We start from the raw sequence: 21,129 nt of genomic DNA on the forward strand, positions 1-21,129 counted from the left end.
TCAGAAGCCTCTCCTCTGATGCTGACCTGTAAGTGCTCCACCAACCTGCCACCGCTTCCTAGAAGAGCTCTGTACTTTCAAGCTGCTTCACCTAAAGGGCAGTGCCTGCCTCCTCATCTTCGCTGCCCACCTTTCCTGAGCAGCTTGTGGCCCTCCCTCACGGAGCTGCACTCATGGAGGCGTCCTTGCGCCCGCTGTCCCACCATGACGCAGTCGGCAGTGTGGCAGTTCGGCACCGCAGAGGCCGGTTCTGTTCCTCGTGTTGGTTTCCCAGGCTGTGCATGGACATGTGTGGATGCCTAAGATGGGTTTCGTGCCACCTCTCCAAACAGGTCTCTCTTTCTGCTGTAACCCTTTTCTCATTTACTGCCTTGCCTGATGAGGTCATTCTGGAGCCTTTGCATCCTGGCAGGTTGACATGTGTTTTAGAATCATTTAAGTGAACTCTTAACTTGTTCCTGAAAGAGATTAAAAAGATGCCCTGCTAATTAACCATGGTCCTGCTAAAGCTTTTTGTTAGTCCGAGGGCTGTGCACTACAAAGAACGCTTTCTCATGTTGGTAACTCCTGTAAGAATTCAGACCCCTGCTCTGCTAGGTTCCTATGTCCTCAGATTTCATATACAGACTTTTGGTAAGTGTGATAGACATGTGCCTAAAAGCTGTGATGGGAGAGTATCAGTCACTGACCAGTAACAGATCAGGGACGCAGCTGTCTGATATATGGCTCTAAAACAAGTTTTTTTTAATGGATTTTTGTAATCTGTTTTATAGGAGCACCGGAAGGCCAGCACACAGGGACTGTGAATAACTCTGTAAGAGGTGGTCTCCTTGCAAGCAGTACTGTCTAAATAAACCATGGAGAAACAGTGGCAGGACTGGGCCGTCTAATAATCCTAAAGCACAGAAAGCCAAGTCCAGACAATCCACAGCTCTCCGTATAACTGTAGATGCCTTGTTTGGCTACTCCACTAGATTACAGATAATTTTTTCTTCTTTTTCCAAAAAGCAGAATGAAAAAGAAGTTTGCAAAATTTGTAATGTGGAATGTCATAATTTACATCAGAAGAATCTTTCAAAAGGGATGTTATGCTCTTAATCCCAGTGTGCGAATCCCTGTCTCAGTTAGCGCGGTTGTTTTTAACACCGAGTAAGAGCTGTGATTGCAGTGGAACTAGGAGCGTGATTTACCTGAGAACCTAAACAAGGTCAAACAAGTCCTGCCTCTGCACAGGATGTGTAGGCGAAAACCTCATAACAAACAGCTGTTAACTGCCCTGAAGAATTAATGTGACTCTGGGTGTATGTGTGTACACATACGTGTGCTTCAGAACTGCTTTTTCTGTCAAACTGTTATGGACTGGCCAGTGGTAACTGTTAAATCAGAACATACTGTTTGTTTCTATGAAGTACCGATGTACGAGCACCACAAGGAACCTATAGAATGTGCATACATTTTCTATATGTACACCTATACAACTTGAATGCCTGCGTTTGTTACAATCTTCTGATGTCTAGAAGTAGTGTGAAAGCTTTTATGAGCATTTCTTTTTTTTCTCTCTGCAGTGTCAACTCTTTCCCCTTTACCCCACTGCCAGCAGGTTAAATAAGGAGCCTAAAACACTGTATTCGGTGTAATTGAATTTAAATCTCAAGCAGAAGCGAGTATGTTTAATGGGGAAGAATATTACTGAGAAAAAAATAGTGGAACAACATAAACTCAGAGCTGTTAGAAGTGGAGCTTCTGGTTTGATCAGTCCTATGCTTGGGTAGCTTTGAGAGAGCTTGTCTTATACATCATTTTTCCCTAAAATCCATGTTGGTTTTCTTGGGCTGACCGAAAGTATAGAGAATTTTTGATAGAGTAATCTCTTAATTCGTACTCTGCATAGATGTAGAAGCACTGCATGTTCAGAAAGAAAATCTTCAAAAAAGTTCTTTCTTAAGGAACATTTAAAATAGTTTGTTTTCCATACTGCCTCTGTTTAGATAAAAGTGCTGATGTATAAACTTTGTGAAAAAGAAAATCTACTAAAAATTCAGTGTGTATTTAATCGTGCATTTTATATATGAAATTATGTTGTGCTTACTCCATCTGCTCAGTGCTGATTTTCTGGGAAACCATTGAGGGTAGAAACCAAAATCAGATAAAGAAACAGAAAAATATCTTGATGTTAATTTTCAGTACCAGTAGCAATTCTAAGTTATACCTGCTTCCAGTAAGTTTAAGTTTATTCAGTGGGTTTTTTTTTTGTTTTTGTTTTTAATATTCTAGGTTTGTTGCACTGACTCCTTGGAGAGTGTATCATCTGATGTCTCTCATAATGCTTGGAGTGCTAGTTCTTCAGATAATAAAGGATTTGGTATTATCAAGGGTAAAAGGTAAGGCAGTGTACTAATAATAATTCCTTGCTTAAATGTTTGTAATTCAGAACATACTTATTACTAAATCCATTTTAATTTTGTAAAGATCTGTCTAATGTATCATGGTACACATAGCTAATTTCTGTGACAGATTGGAGAACCTGTGGCAATTGATCTATTACATATTAAAAATATATAATTTTTAAGTACATATTAAAATATGTAATTATTAAAAATTAATAGAAACAACATGGAGATTTGTTCCAAAATCAATAAATACATTCAGTTTTTGTGAACAGTTCATCCTTGTCTCTTAATTGACAAATCTGAACGTCAGTTATTTGTAAAATACAAAATTTTCCCAGACGGGGTTTTCCCATACTGCTTCTAACAGCTTGTTAGAAAGTTTAGGATACCAGTTAGAAATTGATCAGATTTTTAAGTAGTTTTAGAAATGACCTATTTTAGCAACAAGGATAATCCAAGCAACAGTATTTTTATGGACTGTGTAGTTTTTATTTTCCAGTATATAAAAACAACAAACAAAACCTTGGCAGTGGCAAACTGCCAGGTTTGAAAAGAATTTTGAGTCGGGCTGGGTTTTATTGTTGTTCTTTTGTTTCTTTATTTTTCCATGTACTTCATTAATTTCACGAAAATTTATTGGCAAAGTGGTGCTTGTCAGTCTGTAATTTTCATTGTCAGGAAGGATTTTATTTTTTGACGTGTTTTGTTTTCTGTTTGATGTTGACATCCATGGAAGTTTTGAAAAATCACCCAACCATAGCTCAGAAGCACGAAATAGATGTCAGGGATGCAGGGTATTCCTCTTTGTTTCTGATTATTAAAGCTTGTTGTTTTCTTTTAAGTTAAAGCAGTTATTGTTATTATACCTTTTTGAAACAAAGTTTATTTTCCTTTTCGTTACCTTTCTGTTTGCTGCGCTAGCACTACAAGCTTGCAAGTCAAGTTGAAAAGCTTGCCAAAGTTGCTGTGTTAGGCTCTGTGTTGTTTGCAACATTAGAACTCATGTATGTATCACCAGTTAGAAGTTGGTGACTTTCAAAAGTTATTGATCTCTTTCTAAATTGCAGTTACTTCCTCATAATATATGTTTTCTTATTTCGGCCAAATTCATGACAGACCAATATTGATTGAACTAAGTGCAAGAATACCATCCCATATTCATGAGTGTTTTGCTCCTACTGCTAGATGAGTATATAACAATTCATTAGCAATTCATCAAATTTTCCTAGCTTTGTGTAGGGAATAATTATTTTACTACAGTTAAATGTATTGCCTTCGATGAAACTGCCCTCAGAGTTCACGAACAGTTAGATGATGAACGGATAGCAAACTTCTTGAGATAGTGAAGTGACACTTCAAAAACCAAAAAACTTATTTTCCAAGTAGAGCGTTTTGTACAGCTGCTTCACACTTCCAGACAGCCACTAGATGGCAAGACTATTACAGCTTCCTAAGGAAAGTAGAAAGTGACTGTTACAGAGATTTCCTTAGTCATTGTGTCCCAAAAATTTGTCCTGACAAATAAAGAAGAAATAAGTGTCATCTGTTTCAAAGCATTGTGGTTCACCTTGCATTTCCCTAATTGCAGGTGCACAGCTTTGGAGGAGCATCACTGACAAGTATGTATATTATTTTTTAATATATTGGTTATATAACGTCTTGTTTTTACAATTACTATGTATTTTTTTAAATATCCTATTTTACCAGATAGACTGTATTCATAATAAAAAATAGCCGTAACACCTTTTCTAAATTTACTACTACTTATTCATCAGTTTGACTTTTAATAACTTTGTAGAAAGTGTGATCTTTCTGATATGAATTACATTAAAGTATACAATAGCATATCAACTCATTTTTGGAAGGGCTCTTTCTTACAACAGTGTTATGTTTTGTGTTTTCTGGAAATTGGTGTTTTGCTTGCTTATATTAGGGTAGTGTGTTAGTTAAAGTAGGTTTCTTTCAGAATAGGCATCACACGTGTGCTGTCTGCAATAGTTCAGCTTGCTTGCAGTACTCATTATCTGTAGTAGTCAATATAAGTTATCATTTCAATTAAATATTAGTTGATATCCATAGGAACAGGTATCAAATCATAAATAATTGTGAATTGTGGCTCAGTCCCAGATGCAAGTGTTGTGAAGTGTTGGTAGTATAGATGTATATAGACATTGAATTTTTTGATTATAAAAATGATTCTTAAATGGTTTACATATGATAAATTTTCAGAAAATAAGTTACTGTATTTAAAGTACTATTATTTTGTGCAGATTGATGGGAGCTATTGGGTAGGTGACATATGAAAATAACTCTCGCATTACAAATATCCATCATTAAACTATTATAGATGTGTTCTGAAACTTAAGGGACAGTAATACAAAGTTGAGAAGGGAAGAAGCAGGTTTGTTTTTCTGTCCGCAGATAGATGCCAACAGATAGGTGACGATATTATGAAAGGTGTTTCTGAACTTCTAGAAACATGAACTATTCTCAGGTTTTCTCACAAATTTGAAGAGCCACGTGGAACTGTTGATAGTTCAATTCATGAACCAAGCTGCTTAATATGGTTGTTCACTATAGCTGGTGCTGCTCGGTGTGTCTGTGTAGAATAGTGACTCAGAAGCTTTAATTCAGGAGCCTTTGCTGTGGCACCACAGGTAGTGACTTAAGTTTCTTTCTTTCGTTTTGTTCCTGGGGGAGAAATGTACATAAAGCTTTTCCTTTTTTTTTTTTTTTTTTTTTTTTTTTTTTTTTTTTTTTTTTTTTTTTCATCTGTTTGTTTACATTAAAGAAGGCGAGGACAGGGAAAATTAAATGACTCGTGGAGTGGAATAAAATTTTTCCAGGAAAATTCATTCCATAATCTGGGACAGTCTTTTTTTTTTCCTTCAGTCCCTAGTTCATTGTGCTAAGGGGGAAAACTGATCTTCATGACCAAGTATGAGCAAATGATGCTTTCAGTCTCTTTGGTTAAGCTTATCAGATGCTCCCATGAAGAAGTCTCACTGTTCTGTGGGATGGCAATACAGAGAACAGAAAGGAGAAAGAATTCGGTGAGCTCCCTGAAGTTCATGCTGCAGGGTGAAGTGCTCTAATACTCAGTTTGGCTTAAGACAAGTGACATATATCTCTGTACAATAATTTCTAATTATTAGAACACCAAAAGGGCTCTACAAGGTGAGGTCAAAAGTCCATAGAGCCCAACATCTGCTCCCTGAAGGTGGCCAACGGGGAGGAAAAGTGGCTTCAGGTAGTGTACAAGAAGAGCAGGACAATCTTGTAAATATGCTTCATCTTCAGCAGCTTCCAGTTAAAGGACTTTTAGGTAACAAAAATGGTATCTCATTTTTTAGCAGTTCTAGGTGTACCTTTGATTCAATGGATTTGTCTCATTGGTCTTCTTGCAAGCCTGTAGTGTTTGCATCAGCATATAGCAGAGATCTACAGCTAAACTATGTATTTTGTGAACAGCACAGAACTTGTGTTTGCTCACTGCTCCGTGCTTCCTCTTCTTAGACCCTTCTCTTTTGTGTGTGTGTGTGTGTGTGTTGGAAGAAATAGTGAGTCATACTTTTTTGGTAACATTCTCCAGGTAAGCTGCTGCTTTACAAACTTTTATCCTGTCCTGTTGAGTCCACAACTACACAGCTGCTCTTAAAATAAAGATCTTCTGTAGCTTTGATATCCTCATTGTGCTTTTCTGGAATTGGTTTTTTTTTTCCCCATTGCTGTTGTCCTTTTCATAGAATCATAGAATCATTAAGATTGGAAGGGACCTCCAGAGGTCATCTAGTCCAACCTCCCTGCACACGCAGGGTCACCTGGAGCACATGGCACAGGGCTGCATCCAAGCGGGTTTGGAAGATCTTTGGAGAAAGAGACTCCACAACCTCTCTGGGCAGCCTGTGCCCAGGGGCTCTGTCACCCTCACTGTTAAGAATTTTTTCCTTAAGTTCCTGTGGAACTTTTGGTGCTTCTGTTTGTGGCCGTTTCCTCTAGTTCTGTCACTGGCCACGACTGAAAAGAGGCCGCCCCCTCCTCCTCACTGCCTCCCTTGAGGTATTTATAGACACTGATCAGGTCCCCCCTCAGCCTCCTCTTCTCCAGGCTGAACAGGCCCAGCTCTCTCAGCCTTTGCTCATAGGGCAGATGTTCCAGGCCCCTGATCATCCTGGTAGCCCTGCGCTGGACTCTCTCCAGCAGCTCCACATCCCTCTTGTCCTGGGGAGCCCAGAACTGGACACAGTACTCCAGATGTGGCCTCACCAGGGCTGAGTAGAGGGGGATGATCACTTCCCTCGACCTGCTGGAGACGCTCTTCTTAATGCACCCCAGGATCCCGTTGGCCTTCTTGGCCACCAGGGCACACTGCTGTCTCATGGTCAACTTGTCCTCCACCGTGATGCCCAGGCCCCTCTCCACAGAGCTGCTGTGTCACACAATGTCAGTCCCCAGCCTTTCCTGGTGCCTGAGGTTATTCCTCCCCAAGTGCAGGACCCTGCACTTGCCCTTGTTGAACTCCATGAGGTTTCTCACCGCCCAGTTGTCCAGTCTGTCCAGGTCCTTCTGGATGGCAGATCAGCCCTCAGGGCTATCAGCTACTCCTCCCAGTTTGGTTTCATCAGCAAGCTTGCTGAGGGGACACTGCATCCCTTCATCCAGGTCATTAGTGAATAAATTGAACAGGACCGGACCGAGGACTGACCCCTGGAGGACATTCCTGTTGTTCCTCTGTTCCCCTGTGGCAGGGGCCAGAATTAGAAGTTGCGTCGAGCATTCAGAGAAGCCCTGAGCTATACAATGGCATAACCATGTCCTTTTGGGTTTTTTTTTTTCATATCCTAAAGCTTGACTGGCTTTTTTTAATCTCTACTGAGTACAGGTGGCTCCGTGCTCATCTCAAGGTTTTTTTTTTCCTGAGTAGTAAAGATCAGATCCATTGTTTTACATGTGATGTTAGGATGTTTTTTCCCATATAAACATATCTGGCAAGCTAGTCATTCTTGTTTTAAGGTTTTTTTTGTGGGTTTTTTTTTTTTTTTTCAGTTGGCCTTCATCTTTGCTACCAGAATAATTTAGCTTTGCAAGCAGATGGTCATCTAGTTGTCCATACTTTTTTCCAGCTTGTTTTTCCAGCAGTTCCAGACACTCTCCTAGCTCTATGTGCAAGGACTTCCTCTAATATCCATTACTCAGTCTCCCTCAGAGCGTTTCCCTGCGAGAGCTCTGCGAAAGCTGCTTCAGAAATCCAAGTGAATTTCTGTGCGCAGTGGCCTATTGGTTAACTCCTGGAAAGCCCAGGAGCTTGGTGGGGTGGTTTCCCTTTACAGAGCTGAGCTGGCTGCTGGCTGGGGAGCTGCAGGACAGGCACGTACGCCCTGTCAGTTCACTGGAACAGAGATGAGGCTTTACTGGTTCACAGTCCTCTGGCAACTCTCACATATCGCTTGTAAAAGTAGGTGTCATGTTAGGTGGGTAACAGCAGGCTAACAGTCTGCTCATAAGGTGACTTTAAGAGGTTATTCAGCATAAATGAGATTTCACCTTTGGACTTCAGATGTTCTTGGATGTTCATGTGAATAAACTGGATTTGCTTACACTGTGGGGTTTTGTTTCTTCTGACATTTACACATAAATATGTGTGTTTGTTTGATTGAAATTAGAAGAATTGCTTGCCGGGTGCTTGGTTGTTTTTTGGTTTACTAAGTCTCAGACATGATAGGCTGTTTTCCTGTTACATCAGCAAACTGCGCCTGGGTTGGACATTCCAAACATCTCATTTCTATGGTTTTCAAAGCCCCTACCCAACAGAGAATTGCACAGTCTCAAATAACATACAGAGAACAAACCTAGTAGGCCTGTGGTGCTTGGAATGAGAAGCAATGTCTCTTCTAGGAACTTCAGTGTGTTCAGGACCATTCTCTGGTACTGAGGCCAGCAGGCACAGAACAACTCTGCTTGCAGCGTTCAGTTGCCTTCAAGTCCAGGCTAGCTAAGGCGAGTGTGGCCTCACTGCTTTCTCCCTGTTAAATGGGACTGTGTAATAAGACCTATGTTGTTTTTTTCTAGTGGGGTCTCCTACTACTACTTTAAGTTAAAAATTCTTCAGCTCTGAAGCAAAATGAGGTCACGTCCTGCACCTTTCACGGTGAAGGATCTTATTGCCACATCTGTTGCCCCGAGTCCCGCTTCTGTTTGAGGAACTTCTTCTCCGCTGATGTCTCGCCCTTTAAAAAAATGGAAAGCAGCTGTTTGCAAAAGCAGCACTGGATGAAGTCATCAGGTCTTTTTCAAGCTGCCTTATTTCTCCCTCCTCTAGCAAAATTTCTTTGGAACCTGGTGCTCATACAGTCAGTGCTAACAGACCTATGAAAATGTGTGCAGGAATTGTGGCCGCCCTTGTTTCTTGAATATTGACATTTAAGGAAGTCAAATTAATAAATGTTCATTTTAATTTGACCTTTTTCTATTTAACCTGAGAAATATCAGTTCTTACAGCCTGGGAAGAGACTAAACAGTCCCATAAAGTGGCTACCACAGACTGACTGAAGAGAATAAGCCAGAAAGGAAGGAATTTTTCAAAAAATAACTTTATAGTAAAACAACATTGTAGTAACTGCATAGGCAGTTTCCAAGCTTAATTTTATCGTATTTTTAGCCAAATTAAAGCTGTTGAGTTCTAGGAAAAGCTTCGTCTGACCGGAGATGTTGGGGAAGCCGTTTGCAGCATTGGTAGGTGCTTTCTATTCAACATTTGGTTAATGCTCAGGGAAAATAAAGGAAAGTATAAAGCCCTTTGAACCTTCATTGTTATCTCAAAGAAATGAAGCAGTTCCCACTTTCATCTAATTCCCACACTTTCAGAACATGCTCTTGATCACAGAGATAGATGCAGCCCTGCAGAAGTGGATACGTAACTCTAGAACTGCAGTGTTAGCAAATGGAAATAGTTTTATTTGCAGTTTCAATTTAGGGCAGTAGCTGTTTTTTTTAATATATATGATTTCATTATGTATGAATTTTTTCCTGCCTTATGGATAGTTATTTCCAAATTACTAGCCCTATTATAGCAGATTTGAGTCTTACAATTTCATGTTCCTCGTGGGTTGTCAAAAAAAGGTTTTCAGAAATTCAACTTCTTGTTTTTTTTTCGTTTTGTTTCATGTGTATGAATTGTAACTGTTTGGGAGGTCTTCCCAGAGCTGTGATATTATCTCAAAATTAATTCGGTGCAAGCTCAACTCTCAGGCTCTTCTGCAGAGCTTATGTGTTAGATGATAGATTGTGAAATCAGCCTTCTGGCAGGATTTTAGGCTTTAGTCATCTCACAGGATTAAAAAATAAAAGTAACTTCATAGGCTCTAATTCAGCCAGAAGAGTCTCGCTTAAAATCGCAAGTCCATTTAATACATCTTCCTACACACCTATCTTTGGGAAGTTTCTTTGCTTTTTTACAGGGAAGTAAAATGAAGGGAATGGTACAAGCTCTGCAGATATTCCTTGTGGCGGAAATAGTTGGCTTGTTGTTTTTGTTTGTTCTTTCTTATATTTGCTAGAAATAATCTCTGCTGCATGTAACTGTGTTTTTCCTTGCCTGTTGAGTGGATTGAACAATTTTAAAAGTCAGACCCAATTGCAGTGACTCTGCAGTAATTGGTCTGTGCCGGGGTTGGGCCCTGGCCATCACAAGGCATTTTCCTCTCTTCTCTGCCTCCCGGAGCTCCGCTCACCGGGTGTTTTACAGGCTCCTCTGAAGAGAGGGCAGGAGAAAACACCAGAATTGTCCAGCTTCGTTAGCACGACCAAATGCAGCCTGCTGCTATCCTTAAGCCATATTTGCCTTCTGTCCTAATTTGTTAAAAACAGAGGTAACATTCTTACAGAGGGAGAATATTCTAACCACTCCAATAAAAGAACAACATCCAAGGAAATTGTGATGGAAAAAAAGGACCGGTGGCATTTTACTGGAGCTTATAATTTATTAAAAATTTTCTTCTCTGGACCATAATCCATCACCCTAATACAGTATTTGCTGATTTGTGAGTTATGTTTTCAGAAGCTTTTATTCTTCATGTGGCTCCTGTCTGATTATCTGTATTGTTTTTTACATTTTGCCCAAATCTGAGGCCTTATCAGTATCAAGTGAAATAATTTAATTTGCCATATGTAATTCAAGCTTTTTATGTACATCCCAGGCATTTATTTAGTTTAAGATTATATATAAGGACTTTTTTTCAGAGTATGGCAAATAACTTATATAGTTTAGATTCTGCTGATAATTCCCCCCTCTTTTGGCCACAGTATATTTTTATCAAATTGCTTCTTTGAGGACATGTTATTATAGTTTATAAGAATGTCAGACAGGAAAGTAAGCATTATAACAATTAAGAGGTATACTTCCATGTTCACCTTAAGAGAAGTTACCAGTTATATAAAGAAATATATTTTTCTACATGTCTAAGGCAGTCTAATTGACTGCCTAACCAACTTCACAGCTGTATTACTAACTTGGCCAGTATCTCTCCATGTATCCAGATGAGAGCAGTTGATCTGAATTGTTCGAATAGCCTCGAGTTTTTTTCTACTTAATAAGCCATAATACCTTAAGAATTACATTGCTCCATTTGTCACGCATTCCTCCTCTTTGTGCTAATATCTTGCCAAAATTGAAAACTGAAAGGAAAAATGTCTTGTTGTAGACAAAATTACCAAGAACTGTGTATAACTTCTTATTCTTTTCAGAGAGCCCTGACAGCTTTACTTATTAATGTGCATTTTGGTTTTGAAGGACAGAGTAACTAGGGAGTAGTTTAGAAAAGACTGCCCTTGCTTACATTGGTGGGGGGGAATGTTCTTCTGATAACTGAAGTGATTTTTGTATAAAACTGTATACAAGGTATTTCTCTATATCGTTAAATTTTAAATAGTTTGAGTAATGCTTCTTGATATCACTAATCTCTCACAGCCAAGAGATTTCAGTAATCGTTTTTAGGTTATTGTTTGAAAGTTTTTTTGAGGGCATTCTGTTTGTATTTTCTCAGGGATAAATGAATGTTTTTCTCGGAGTAATCCAGAAGGGGAAATTTTGTGGAAGAACCTTGATTTGATATGAGACAAAGATTTGATATTTTCCTGTGTTGGAAAGTAGGTCACGTGGGCTCCAGGCACAGTGAGAAAGGTTTGCATTTGTACTGTGCTTAAATAAACTGGATTTAAAGTACTTTTATTCCAGTGAAGTCAGTGTATCCATGGCTGAATGTATGGAATAAATACCTGACATTTAAATAAAGTCTCTGCCAGCTGCAGGCTGTGCTGCGTCCTGCACAAAAGTGATTCAGAAATTAAGTTCCTTTGTTGCTCATTGGTAATAATAAACTAGGGCACTCAGTTAAAAAATGCCACCTCCATAATGACAGAGGCATGGAGATGCATCCTTTGCTCATATTTATTTGAACATATGTAGGCTTTTTTTTCAGTCATTTGTGGCATATAATAAAGTCCATGCTTCATTTTTTGAGTAAGTAAGGACCTACAGCATCATTCAGTTACAAGAGTTAAAACCTGCAGTTATAAGAGTTTTGTCTCCCTCAGTACAGGCAGATTCTGTACTGTCCTGTCTGGCCTGCCCCATTGCTCCTGTGTTATCACCACTGGGGAAAAAACAACCTTACCCTCACTTCCCTGAGCTCCTAGGCCATCTTGTTGGTGGGTTGGTTGGTTTGGGGTTTTGTTTTGTCTTTTTTCTTTTTTCCATTTTGTCTTTTTTCCCCCTTTTTTTTGGTTATGCTTGAGTGATAAAATATTTCTTTTAATTGTAGTATTAAGTAAACACTAAGTGCAGGTAGCATCAAATTGCAGGAGCTTTTTCAGTTCAACTTCTCTCCCGAGTTGACAAGGAGGGTTAACCAGGGATCAGAGAAGAAAGGCCCCCAAATGGTTAATGTCACCGTGCAGCTCTCTAGTGCTTCCTTCTTGTGCCTCCTCTTTCTACTTTGTGCTCTCTCTCTCAGTAAATGCCTAGATCTGCTCTTCCAGCTTGGACACGAGCATGGATGCTGGAGCCCACGTTTCTATTTGCTGGTCTGTACAGTGCAAGGGCATCCACTTGTCTAGCTGGAGAAGAGAGAGAAACCTGTAATTAGAGGGAAAACAAGACACTCTCTTCTGTGTTGAGTCTATGTCTAAGCTGAAAACTACAAACTTCTGCCAGAGCATGAATTCACCCTGTCTTTGCGGGGTGGTTTCTTAAGCCTGTGAACATTACTATGGAAAAGCTATATCTGAAAAACTGCCAAAGAAATGTGCCGATAGCACCCATTTCGGGTCACCTCTGTTCCCCTTCAGGGCGAGGCTTTGCTTTGTTTCTTCTTTGGACCTGTGTCTATTTACCAAGTGCTGCTTATAAATAGCCCGCTCGAGAGGCACAGCGCGTAAGGGGGCTTTCATTCTGGCTGCTAGCCTGAACAGCGTGATGCAGAAACCGGTCCAGGCTGACATGTATTTTCTCAATAAAATGACAGACTGGGAGAAAAGTGCATAGGAAAGGATATGACAAAGACAACACCTCCCGCCCCCCGCCCCCCCCCAGTCTTATAGAAAGCATTTTTTTGCTGGAACAATTCCAGATGCTTAATAAAAGGGCTCCGAAGAGTCCACCTTCCAGTGGCAGGATCATAGAAGTAGGGCTGTACCTGTATAAAATGCCAGCCAAGCAGTAATGTTTTAGCAGACAGGGGTGCAAGTTGTACAGATTCAACTCACATCTTGAACTTGGGCTCGGTTTATGAGCTGTCTCGTGAAGGGTAGCAAAGGATTTGCTTCCAGGCTCAAACAGGGAAAGGAGAAACCTTCAGCACAGCTGCAGTATTCTGAAAGGAAGAGTTGACCATGCCCTGTTGGACAGCGCTCAGCCTCAACATGTCTCCAATCCATAAACATAGTGCCGTGAGTCTTTGGTATTCCTTGGGTTGCAGACAGCACAAACTGAAGAACACAGTTTCTTCCAAAGAACGCCTTTTCCTTTAGGACAACGTAATCTCTGAGTAGCCACCGTCGTCTTTGAGTTTTTCAGAAGGTGTAGGAGGACTCTGATGTTGCCAGCCCTGTTGCTGGCGGCTGCGCGATGCCTCGCTCTCAGCTCGCCAGCAAGCACTAGGATGAGATTTGCTCTATGAGGTAGCACAGGGGACAGACCTTGCTCAAGGAAGCAGAAAAATGAAATACTGTCAAAACGTCCTTTTTTGGTAGCTTGTTACAGGACTGTATCATAGATCTGAACTGCTCTCTAGTCCAGGAGCAGTGTGTTTGGCTGCCGAATGCCCGTGGCCACATTTACCTGCTTCGGTCAGACTGGTTCTCTTTGCAGAAGTAATGCTTGTAATTTTGGGGTTTTTTATCTTCCTATTAAGACTTCCTTATTATAGAAATAGAAGGGTTGCACTGAAGTCTTGCTGCCTAACCCAGCCTAATATTGTTGCAAGAGCTGCCAGACAGATCCTGGGTAGAAGAAGACTCTACCTGTGATCAGCAAGGGTGGAGGGGCCCCCACACTGCTCCCCAGCTCAGGACTGCACGGACCTGACCTGCTTAAAGGGTAGAAAGTACATTTGAATTGAGAGATTAACGTAAAAAGGCTTGTGTGTCCTATTCACTACATTTATTCCGTTGCCCTGTGTAGCTGTTTGGCTGTGGATATTTTTACTCTATTCTTACTACTTTCCATTTTAACAGTTGAACAACTGTGCGAGATAAGTTATGATCCTGAAGTCACTTGACTTGTCATCTTAGAGGGTATTTATAAACTATAGCATTTAGGGAGCCCCCAGTGTTGCTTAAAATAGGGAGACTACTTTTAGGATTAAAAAAAAAAAAAAAGGATTCTTTTATGTTGAAATTGTTTTTCTGAAATGCAGGTCAAGTCATATTTGAATAAAACTTCCTAAAAACAAAATTTTACTTTAAAAAGGGATTAGACATACCCATCTTACATATTTCCATATACTCATAGAAGACTGCATGAAAAGCAAATAGTTTGGGTTATGCCAAGCCACAAAGAAAGCAGCTTTCTGGTGAGAGAGAATAAAATAGGCTTCTCTTAGTATTGGTCTAAACGTTTCCTCATAGGAAAGAAGAAATCGTGCTTTTATATTTATTACTGGGGGTGGAAAATGCGTATTCGCATAAGCAGAGTAGTGGGGGTTGTTCCCATGGCAGTGAACAGCTCCATGGGGCACCCGGGCAGTGTCCCCAGCACCGCATCCGCCTGGGGAACCTGCCGAAAACAGGTCTCAAGGGGCCGCCGCCTCCGAGCTCCGCTCGATGTAAGCTCTGCAGTGCTACGGTCTGCCAAAACTCGTGCCACAAGAATATGAAAATTACTTTTATTTAAAAAAAAAAGTTTTTTCACAGTATGAATCCAGGTAGAGAACTCCTGCCAGCCCATTGCTGTGAGCATGAGTCAATTCCCATGAAGTCCTCAAATTCTGCCTAACTTACAAAGTCAGCTGGAAACATGAGGGCTGCAGCAAGGATCGAGAGGAAAGATGTAATTTTGGTTGACCTGCGAGCATGGGGAGTGTTTCCTGTGTCTCTTACAGCTAATGAAATAGGGTGTCTGTGCCCATCAGTTAGGGCTGTGGAAGAAGGATTGGGAGCGTCGAAGCTTTAGGACCACGACCGTGGGGCGGGACGTCGGGGGTACGTATAGCCAAGCTGGACGTACAGCAGGAGCGTTCTGACCTTTCCGTGTGCCTGTCTGCCAGGTACAGGCATCGAGTTACCAAACGCACTGTGGAAATTATTTGTGGAGAGCCCCCGGCGGCGGTTCCCCCCGCCTCCCTGCGGGGATTTTTTGGAGCGTTGCAGGGGCCTGGGTTGTTGTGACACGTGAGGGTGTGTTTCCCAGCACAACCTCTGATTAGTCACCAATTTAGCAAGGAATGTCCTGGCACGCGGCTTGGTCAAAGCATGTGAGCCCATCAGCAGCATAACATACTATGTTCTTGTAGGTGTTTCAACACAGAGTTGAGTAAAACAGCTCAGCTGGTTTAAAAAGAAAAAAACAAGTTAGGATATTCCTTCCTTGATATCACTTTTTCTTTTTTTTCTCCCTTTCCTTACTCATGGAATAGATCTTATGTGTTTAAGCATTGTGCTCTATTTAACGCTTTTTTTTTTTCCTTTTAGCATTCCAAAATGCTTTATTCAGATCTCAGGTAACACTGGAAATCAGCTCTCTTAAGCTACGTGTCTTTCATTTTTGCACTGAGAAAAAGAGATGCCAACATTGCTCATTTTGGTGCTTATGCTCCGTGTAAATTTCCTCCTCCTTGTATATAGGTGACCAGGCATATTCTGGAGACCAGTTTGTCAAGACTCCTCAGAGATGAGTATTTACCATAGCACAGAAGAACAAAATTCCTCTCAAGTCCCCCTCAGTCGTACAATCACAGCAGCCTGTGACAGTTTCTCTAGCTAAGATTCCCTATCGTGAGAATTTCCAACTCTTCCACGAGCTAATGCTTTGCTTGCTGCGTGCTCTGCTTGTAGGGCCTTTAATAGGTCACTGGCATAGCTGGCATTGCAGTAGGCTGTGAGTATAAGAACATTCAATGTTAAAATAATAGAAATATATAAAAATATTTTTAAAAACGATGTTAATAATTGCAGACTAGAAAACTGACTGGATATGAAGTAAAGGTTGATGTAGTTTGCTTCATTTTTCAAGAGGCATCAGCCAAGTCCGCTTGCCAGACGCGCTAAAACAAAACAAACAGTCATCTCTGGAATGTGAGAAGATCCTCCCATGCATTTAAGAAAAAAAAAAGGAATAAAGGAAACAAAGGTGAGAGTACCTGACTAGACTTCATGTTAATGAGAGGTGAGGGAGGAATCCACAGGGGTATGTGCTTGAAACCCATTCCACTACAGGTATTCATAACTGATCCCACAAAAGGCAGGGAATAGGTGGCGGGATTTGCTGATTAATCCTAAATTATTTAGGAAAAGGAAGACAAGGGTTGACTGTGAAGAGTTTCAGAAGATTCTTCCAAGAGTCTTTTGGCCGTAAAATGTCTGGTGAAATTCAGTGTGGGTAACCGTGAAGTGCTATTATATCAGAAACAGTATTGCTAAATTTGCATATAAAATAATGTGTGCTGAATGGGGCTGTGAACAGACTACATCAGGAGGCTGAACAGCTGTAGTAGGAAGTTCTCAGGTTCTGGCTGTAGAGCAGCAAAACTGATTTTGTTGCAACGTCACCATAAGAACACAACAACACATCTCCTCGAGTTGCTAGCTTGGTAACTTCAATTTAGTATTTTTTCAATATAGTCAAAGTCTCAAAATATGAGAATTCAGCTGAAAACTCCTTAATGTGAGTATAAGTGTATAAAGATGTTTCTTAAAAGGACACACACAGTTTTCTTTTGAAATTTCAAATATATTGGCCAAAACCATCCTACATGAATTTTGGTAAATATTTCTTTTTTTTTTTTTTTTCTTTTTCCTCCCCTTCTCCTTGGTCTAAAGGTGAATCTGAATACAGACGTTATTTTTCGTTCACTCTTCCACTTCCTCATTAACAGAGAAGATCATCAGAGCAGAGAACATTTTTTTACAGGTACCTTGGAGGTCAATATTCTAAAGGAAAAAACAATGACAAAATATCCTGCCTTAAAATACATATGTGTATGAGCAAATTCTACATTAAATTTTTTTTTTCAGTATTCCAGTAGCAAATTGAGCAATTGGAATGTGTTTCCTATAGCTTTACAAAAATATTTCTTTAAAAATCTTTATCCCTTGTTAAAAATAGAGGGGGAGAAGATTGTTGCAGTGGTGGTAGGGGCTACTATTGCGCCTTGCAAAACCAAACAGCCTCTATGTACTGTAAAAGGTCTTTATTAAAATGTTTTGATTTTAATGAGAACTAACCATACAGGCACAGGGAAAGGAAAATGTACATCTTACTGTACTTCAGGGACAAAAAAAAAAAAAAAAAAAAAAAGGAGAGAAATACTAAATAGAAAACTAAAGTGCTTTTGGCCGAGTCTCTCAGCAGAGTGTCATCTTGAGGTAGCGCGAGGGTTATCGGCCTTTCTGCAGCTCTGGTGAGTGTTGTGGCTGCCAGCCCGGGGGGCTCCTCGGAAGCCCCGATCTGCCCGGTTCCTTGATGACAGGAAGGTTAAGCTGCAGCTCAGCAGTGATGGGCATTCCTGGTCGGAATGTCTCCTGGCTGGTATTTTCTTTACACTCCTGGGCTTTCAGCTGGAGCTGTGTGATGTTTCATAGGCCTTCCCAGCCTAACGTTGCAGAGTCACCGCGTGGAGAGCTGGATGTTGCAAGGGCGGCAGGACTGTGGTTTGGGAAGGTTTCTGCTCTGCAGCAACTCCAGTAGGAAACTGGTCCTACCAGCCAATCTAGGATAAAGCTTTATTTTTGTCACTGCCCCTAAGAATTGCCCATCGTGTTCAGTTTGTACATGTCAATGAATTGTCATCTCGTGAAACATGTCGTTCCTGCGTCTCACATGTTTTTCCTGCAGTTTCTCATTCTTGAATGTCTTCTCCTCCTCTCTTTTACCTTTCTGTTCACATTGATCTCGGAAATACTCTCATGCTCCCTGTTTCATTATCATGCATGCTTTGCTGTGGAGCACTGATATCTCACAATGACAATTCATTGTTTCAAATACAAATGAGATTTTTGTGTCTGCTGATAGTAACAATATGTTCCTATTTGGTGTTCATGTGACCCTTCAAAAATACATACTTGTATGCTTTGTTCTGCTGACTAAGTATTTGTTACATGTGATGTCTTCTTGATGTTTTTCAGTGTTGTACATCTGTTTTTTTCTATCAAACCCAAATGTTGTCTTTTTTTTTCTTAATATTCCTTAATTACTGGAATTACAAAAATAATAATAATTTGGTTATTTCATTCAGATATGAAAGAAAGATATGTCTAACATGCAGGCTTCCTTGATGACAGAAAATCATGCATTTCCTACATGCTTATTTAATTTGGTTTTGTTAGTCTTATTATGACCTGCTAACTTTTTTTCTCCTCTCCGTTCCTTCTCATATGTACAGGTAAATATAAGCATATTTTGTACATCCTAGATGTCTTCAGTGTTTTTAGCACACTGCTTACCTAAACTAAGGTTATAGCTAGTATAATTTCCAGCAAAGTGAGCATGTTCACCATCCTTACAAATATATTACTTAGATTTGTATGAAAAGCTTCCTCTCCAGAGATTTAAAATTAAGTCAATACAATAAGCAAATGTAACAAATATATGCAGTTTGAAGTTGGGGTGTCAGAATTACGACTGATATTCAGCAGCGGTTTTAATACAATGAATGTGCATTTCAAATAAATTATCCTAAATATGCTTTTGATGGTGACAACTTAAAATGCATTCTTGCTGAAAATAAGCTCAGTGTAAGCTAAGAAAGCCAGACTTTCCATTTCTTCTGGATAATGTAAAGTGCATTTAGGAAAAGCTGTTCTTCTGGAACGTGATTTCTGCTGTGAGTCAGCTGAGGTTCCTTTAGGATGCCTTTCCGTGTGCAGTATGGTGTTTGGTGTTCTTCATCCACGTCATTAGAAGCGAGACGCAGCTGCCTAATTAGAGCAGGGTTATACATTGAAGGCAAGATCGTGCTCTCATTTCAGGTGAGGAGAGGCACAGCGCAGGGCAGAGCCATAACGAGCCCTGGAGCTGGAGGCCAGCTGAACTAGGCCGGGTGCTGACCAAAGAAAACCTTTGAGAACTTGCACAACGAATGCGAGCGACTTCCTACCACACAATACCATATTTTTTCCCCCTTACCATCCACAAATGGTCTGCTGTCTTTTATTAATTCCCAGAAGCCCTCAGGCATCCTCACTATCTGCACATGTATATGTCTGCACAATGCACCCAGCGCTTCTGGTTCCTCTCAGCTGCTCGGAAAGGCCTCTTTCTTTCCCCTGTCAAACATGTAGCTTCTCCTTGATGATGCCTTCAGTCTTCAGTGTCCACTTGCAGAAGGAAATTTTCATACAAGAGTCTGCCTATTCAGGTTGGGGAAAAGCCATTTTCTTGATTATTGTAACGTATAATCAAACTAAATAGTGTACTTAGAAAGGGCGAAAGTAGTTAGGTTCCCTGGTCAAGCAGCCTGGCAGGCTGGCCTGGGTTCTGTGTGCCAGCAGATCCTCAAGAGTATCTTAATACAGGAGAGTAAAAAGCAACTACCCCCAAAACTATCAGGAAACATTGAGAGAGATATAAGGGAAGTCTGTCTGATTAAAGAGCAGTATAGGAGAGATGAAATAAGGAGGATTGCTTCTTAAAATTATCCAGATGAAAAACATCGTGTAGTCTAGAAGGCTGGCGGTGAAAATATGATAAGGAAGGCCAAGAATATGAGGAGCATGTCACAAAAAAAAAAAAAAAAAAAAAAAAAAAAAAAAAAAAAAAAAAAAAAAAAAAAAAAAAAAAAAAAAAAAAAAAAAAAAAAAAGGTTAAAATGTTAGTTAATCAGTTAAATGTCAGGTTAATCAGTAAATTACGTTAATTTATTTTGATTGTGCTGTTAATAAATGAGAAGCAGAAAATCTGCCATAGACCCTTCAAGTTCAATAGATGATGAAGTGAAAAATGAGAATTGACCATATGGATACTCTGATTCTGCATTCACTGCAAAAAACTTATAGAGGCTTCCATTGCAATATCCTTTTTTAAGGATATTTATCAGAGGATTGACAACAAAATGAAGTATCAGTAGAAGAGGATCAGTCAGCAGATAGAAAAATACGATAACAAATACAATAAGGTGATATTCACTTACTAGCTTTAAAGGATTTTAATGTTGAAATAGCTCAACTACAAAGGTTATAGAGCAAAGCTTGTATCAGGAAGTGAGGGAAGGGGATGTGCAATTACTGAAAAGATTCCAGGGGAGACCTGGATAGCTGCAGCCTGGCCATGTGGTTTGTAATGGGCAAAGTGGTGGAATACAGTGGTGGGGAAATGACCCAAGGTTAAATATGATGAGTATAGCCAGCACTTTTTTTTTTTTTTTTCAAAAAGGAAAAGGAAATCAAACTTCATAGATCTGTATGTTCTTTGAACGAATAAACAAGGCCATAGCTATGATGGTAAGACTGATACAGTCCAAAAGGCTGTTATTTCTAGAAGTCATCCAAAGGTCTTCCTTCACATGGGCTTTTAAGGAAAGTGCAAGGGATAATAGGAAATAGTTTTATATAGATAAACAGCTATTTAAAAAAAATAACAAACAACATAGAAGTTACTAGTTTTCCTCCCTGAGGAGGAGACAACTGGCAAAGTTCCACAGGGTCATATGCTGTTTTAAGTGTTTTGTTTAATAATAAAATATTAATAATAAAAGGAGTTAAAATTTCAGAGTTGTTGGGCTGGAGGATTGAGAGAGACTGAGCAAGGCTGGAGTCAGCAGTTTGAGCAAGGAGATTGCTGAGAGGATCAAGGTCTGGTCACACAGCAAGGCCTCGAGGTGGCATGGAGGAACTTTCAAGACCAGGGAGGACTGAGCAAAATCTGGTGCAATTCAGAAGGCTACATTAGCTACAAGTCAGCTGGGAGGTAAGGGCCTTCCTGTGAAAAAAAAGCGTGTAGGGAGAATAACTTGTAAAAATCTCCATTTTCTCCCCAGTTTTTGTCTTCTAATTTTTCAAGTTTAAAAGACAGATATACTTTTAATTCTAA

The 21,129-nt window shown here is 40.1% G+C and overlaps 1 protein-coding gene across 1 annotated transcript in view; it reads left to right on the forward strand.

Moving 5' to 3' along the window:
• RETREG1 (reticulophagy regulator 1) overlaps nucleotides 1-21,129 on the forward strand; it is a 55,725-nt gene that overhangs the window by 9,272 nt on the left and 25,324 nt on the right. The window contains exons 2-3 of the mRNA XM_026040750.1: nucleotides 2,275-2,381; nucleotides 3,979-4,009. Coding sequence (XP_025896535.1) covers nucleotides 2,312-2,381; nucleotides 3,979-4,009 — 101 coding nt within the window. The 5' untranslated portion in view covers nucleotides 2,275-2,311. The remainder of the gene's footprint in view (nucleotides 1-2,274; nucleotides 2,382-3,978; nucleotides 4,010-21,129) is intronic.

Source organism: Nothoprocta perdicaria, unplaced genomic scaffold, assembly GCF_003342845.1.
Source record: "Nothoprocta perdicaria isolate Ctin4 unplaced genomic scaffold, notPer1 scaffold_264, whole genome shotgun sequence".
NCBI classification, from domain to species: Eukaryota; Metazoa; Chordata; class Aves; order Tinamiformes; family Tinamidae; genus Nothoprocta; species Nothoprocta perdicaria.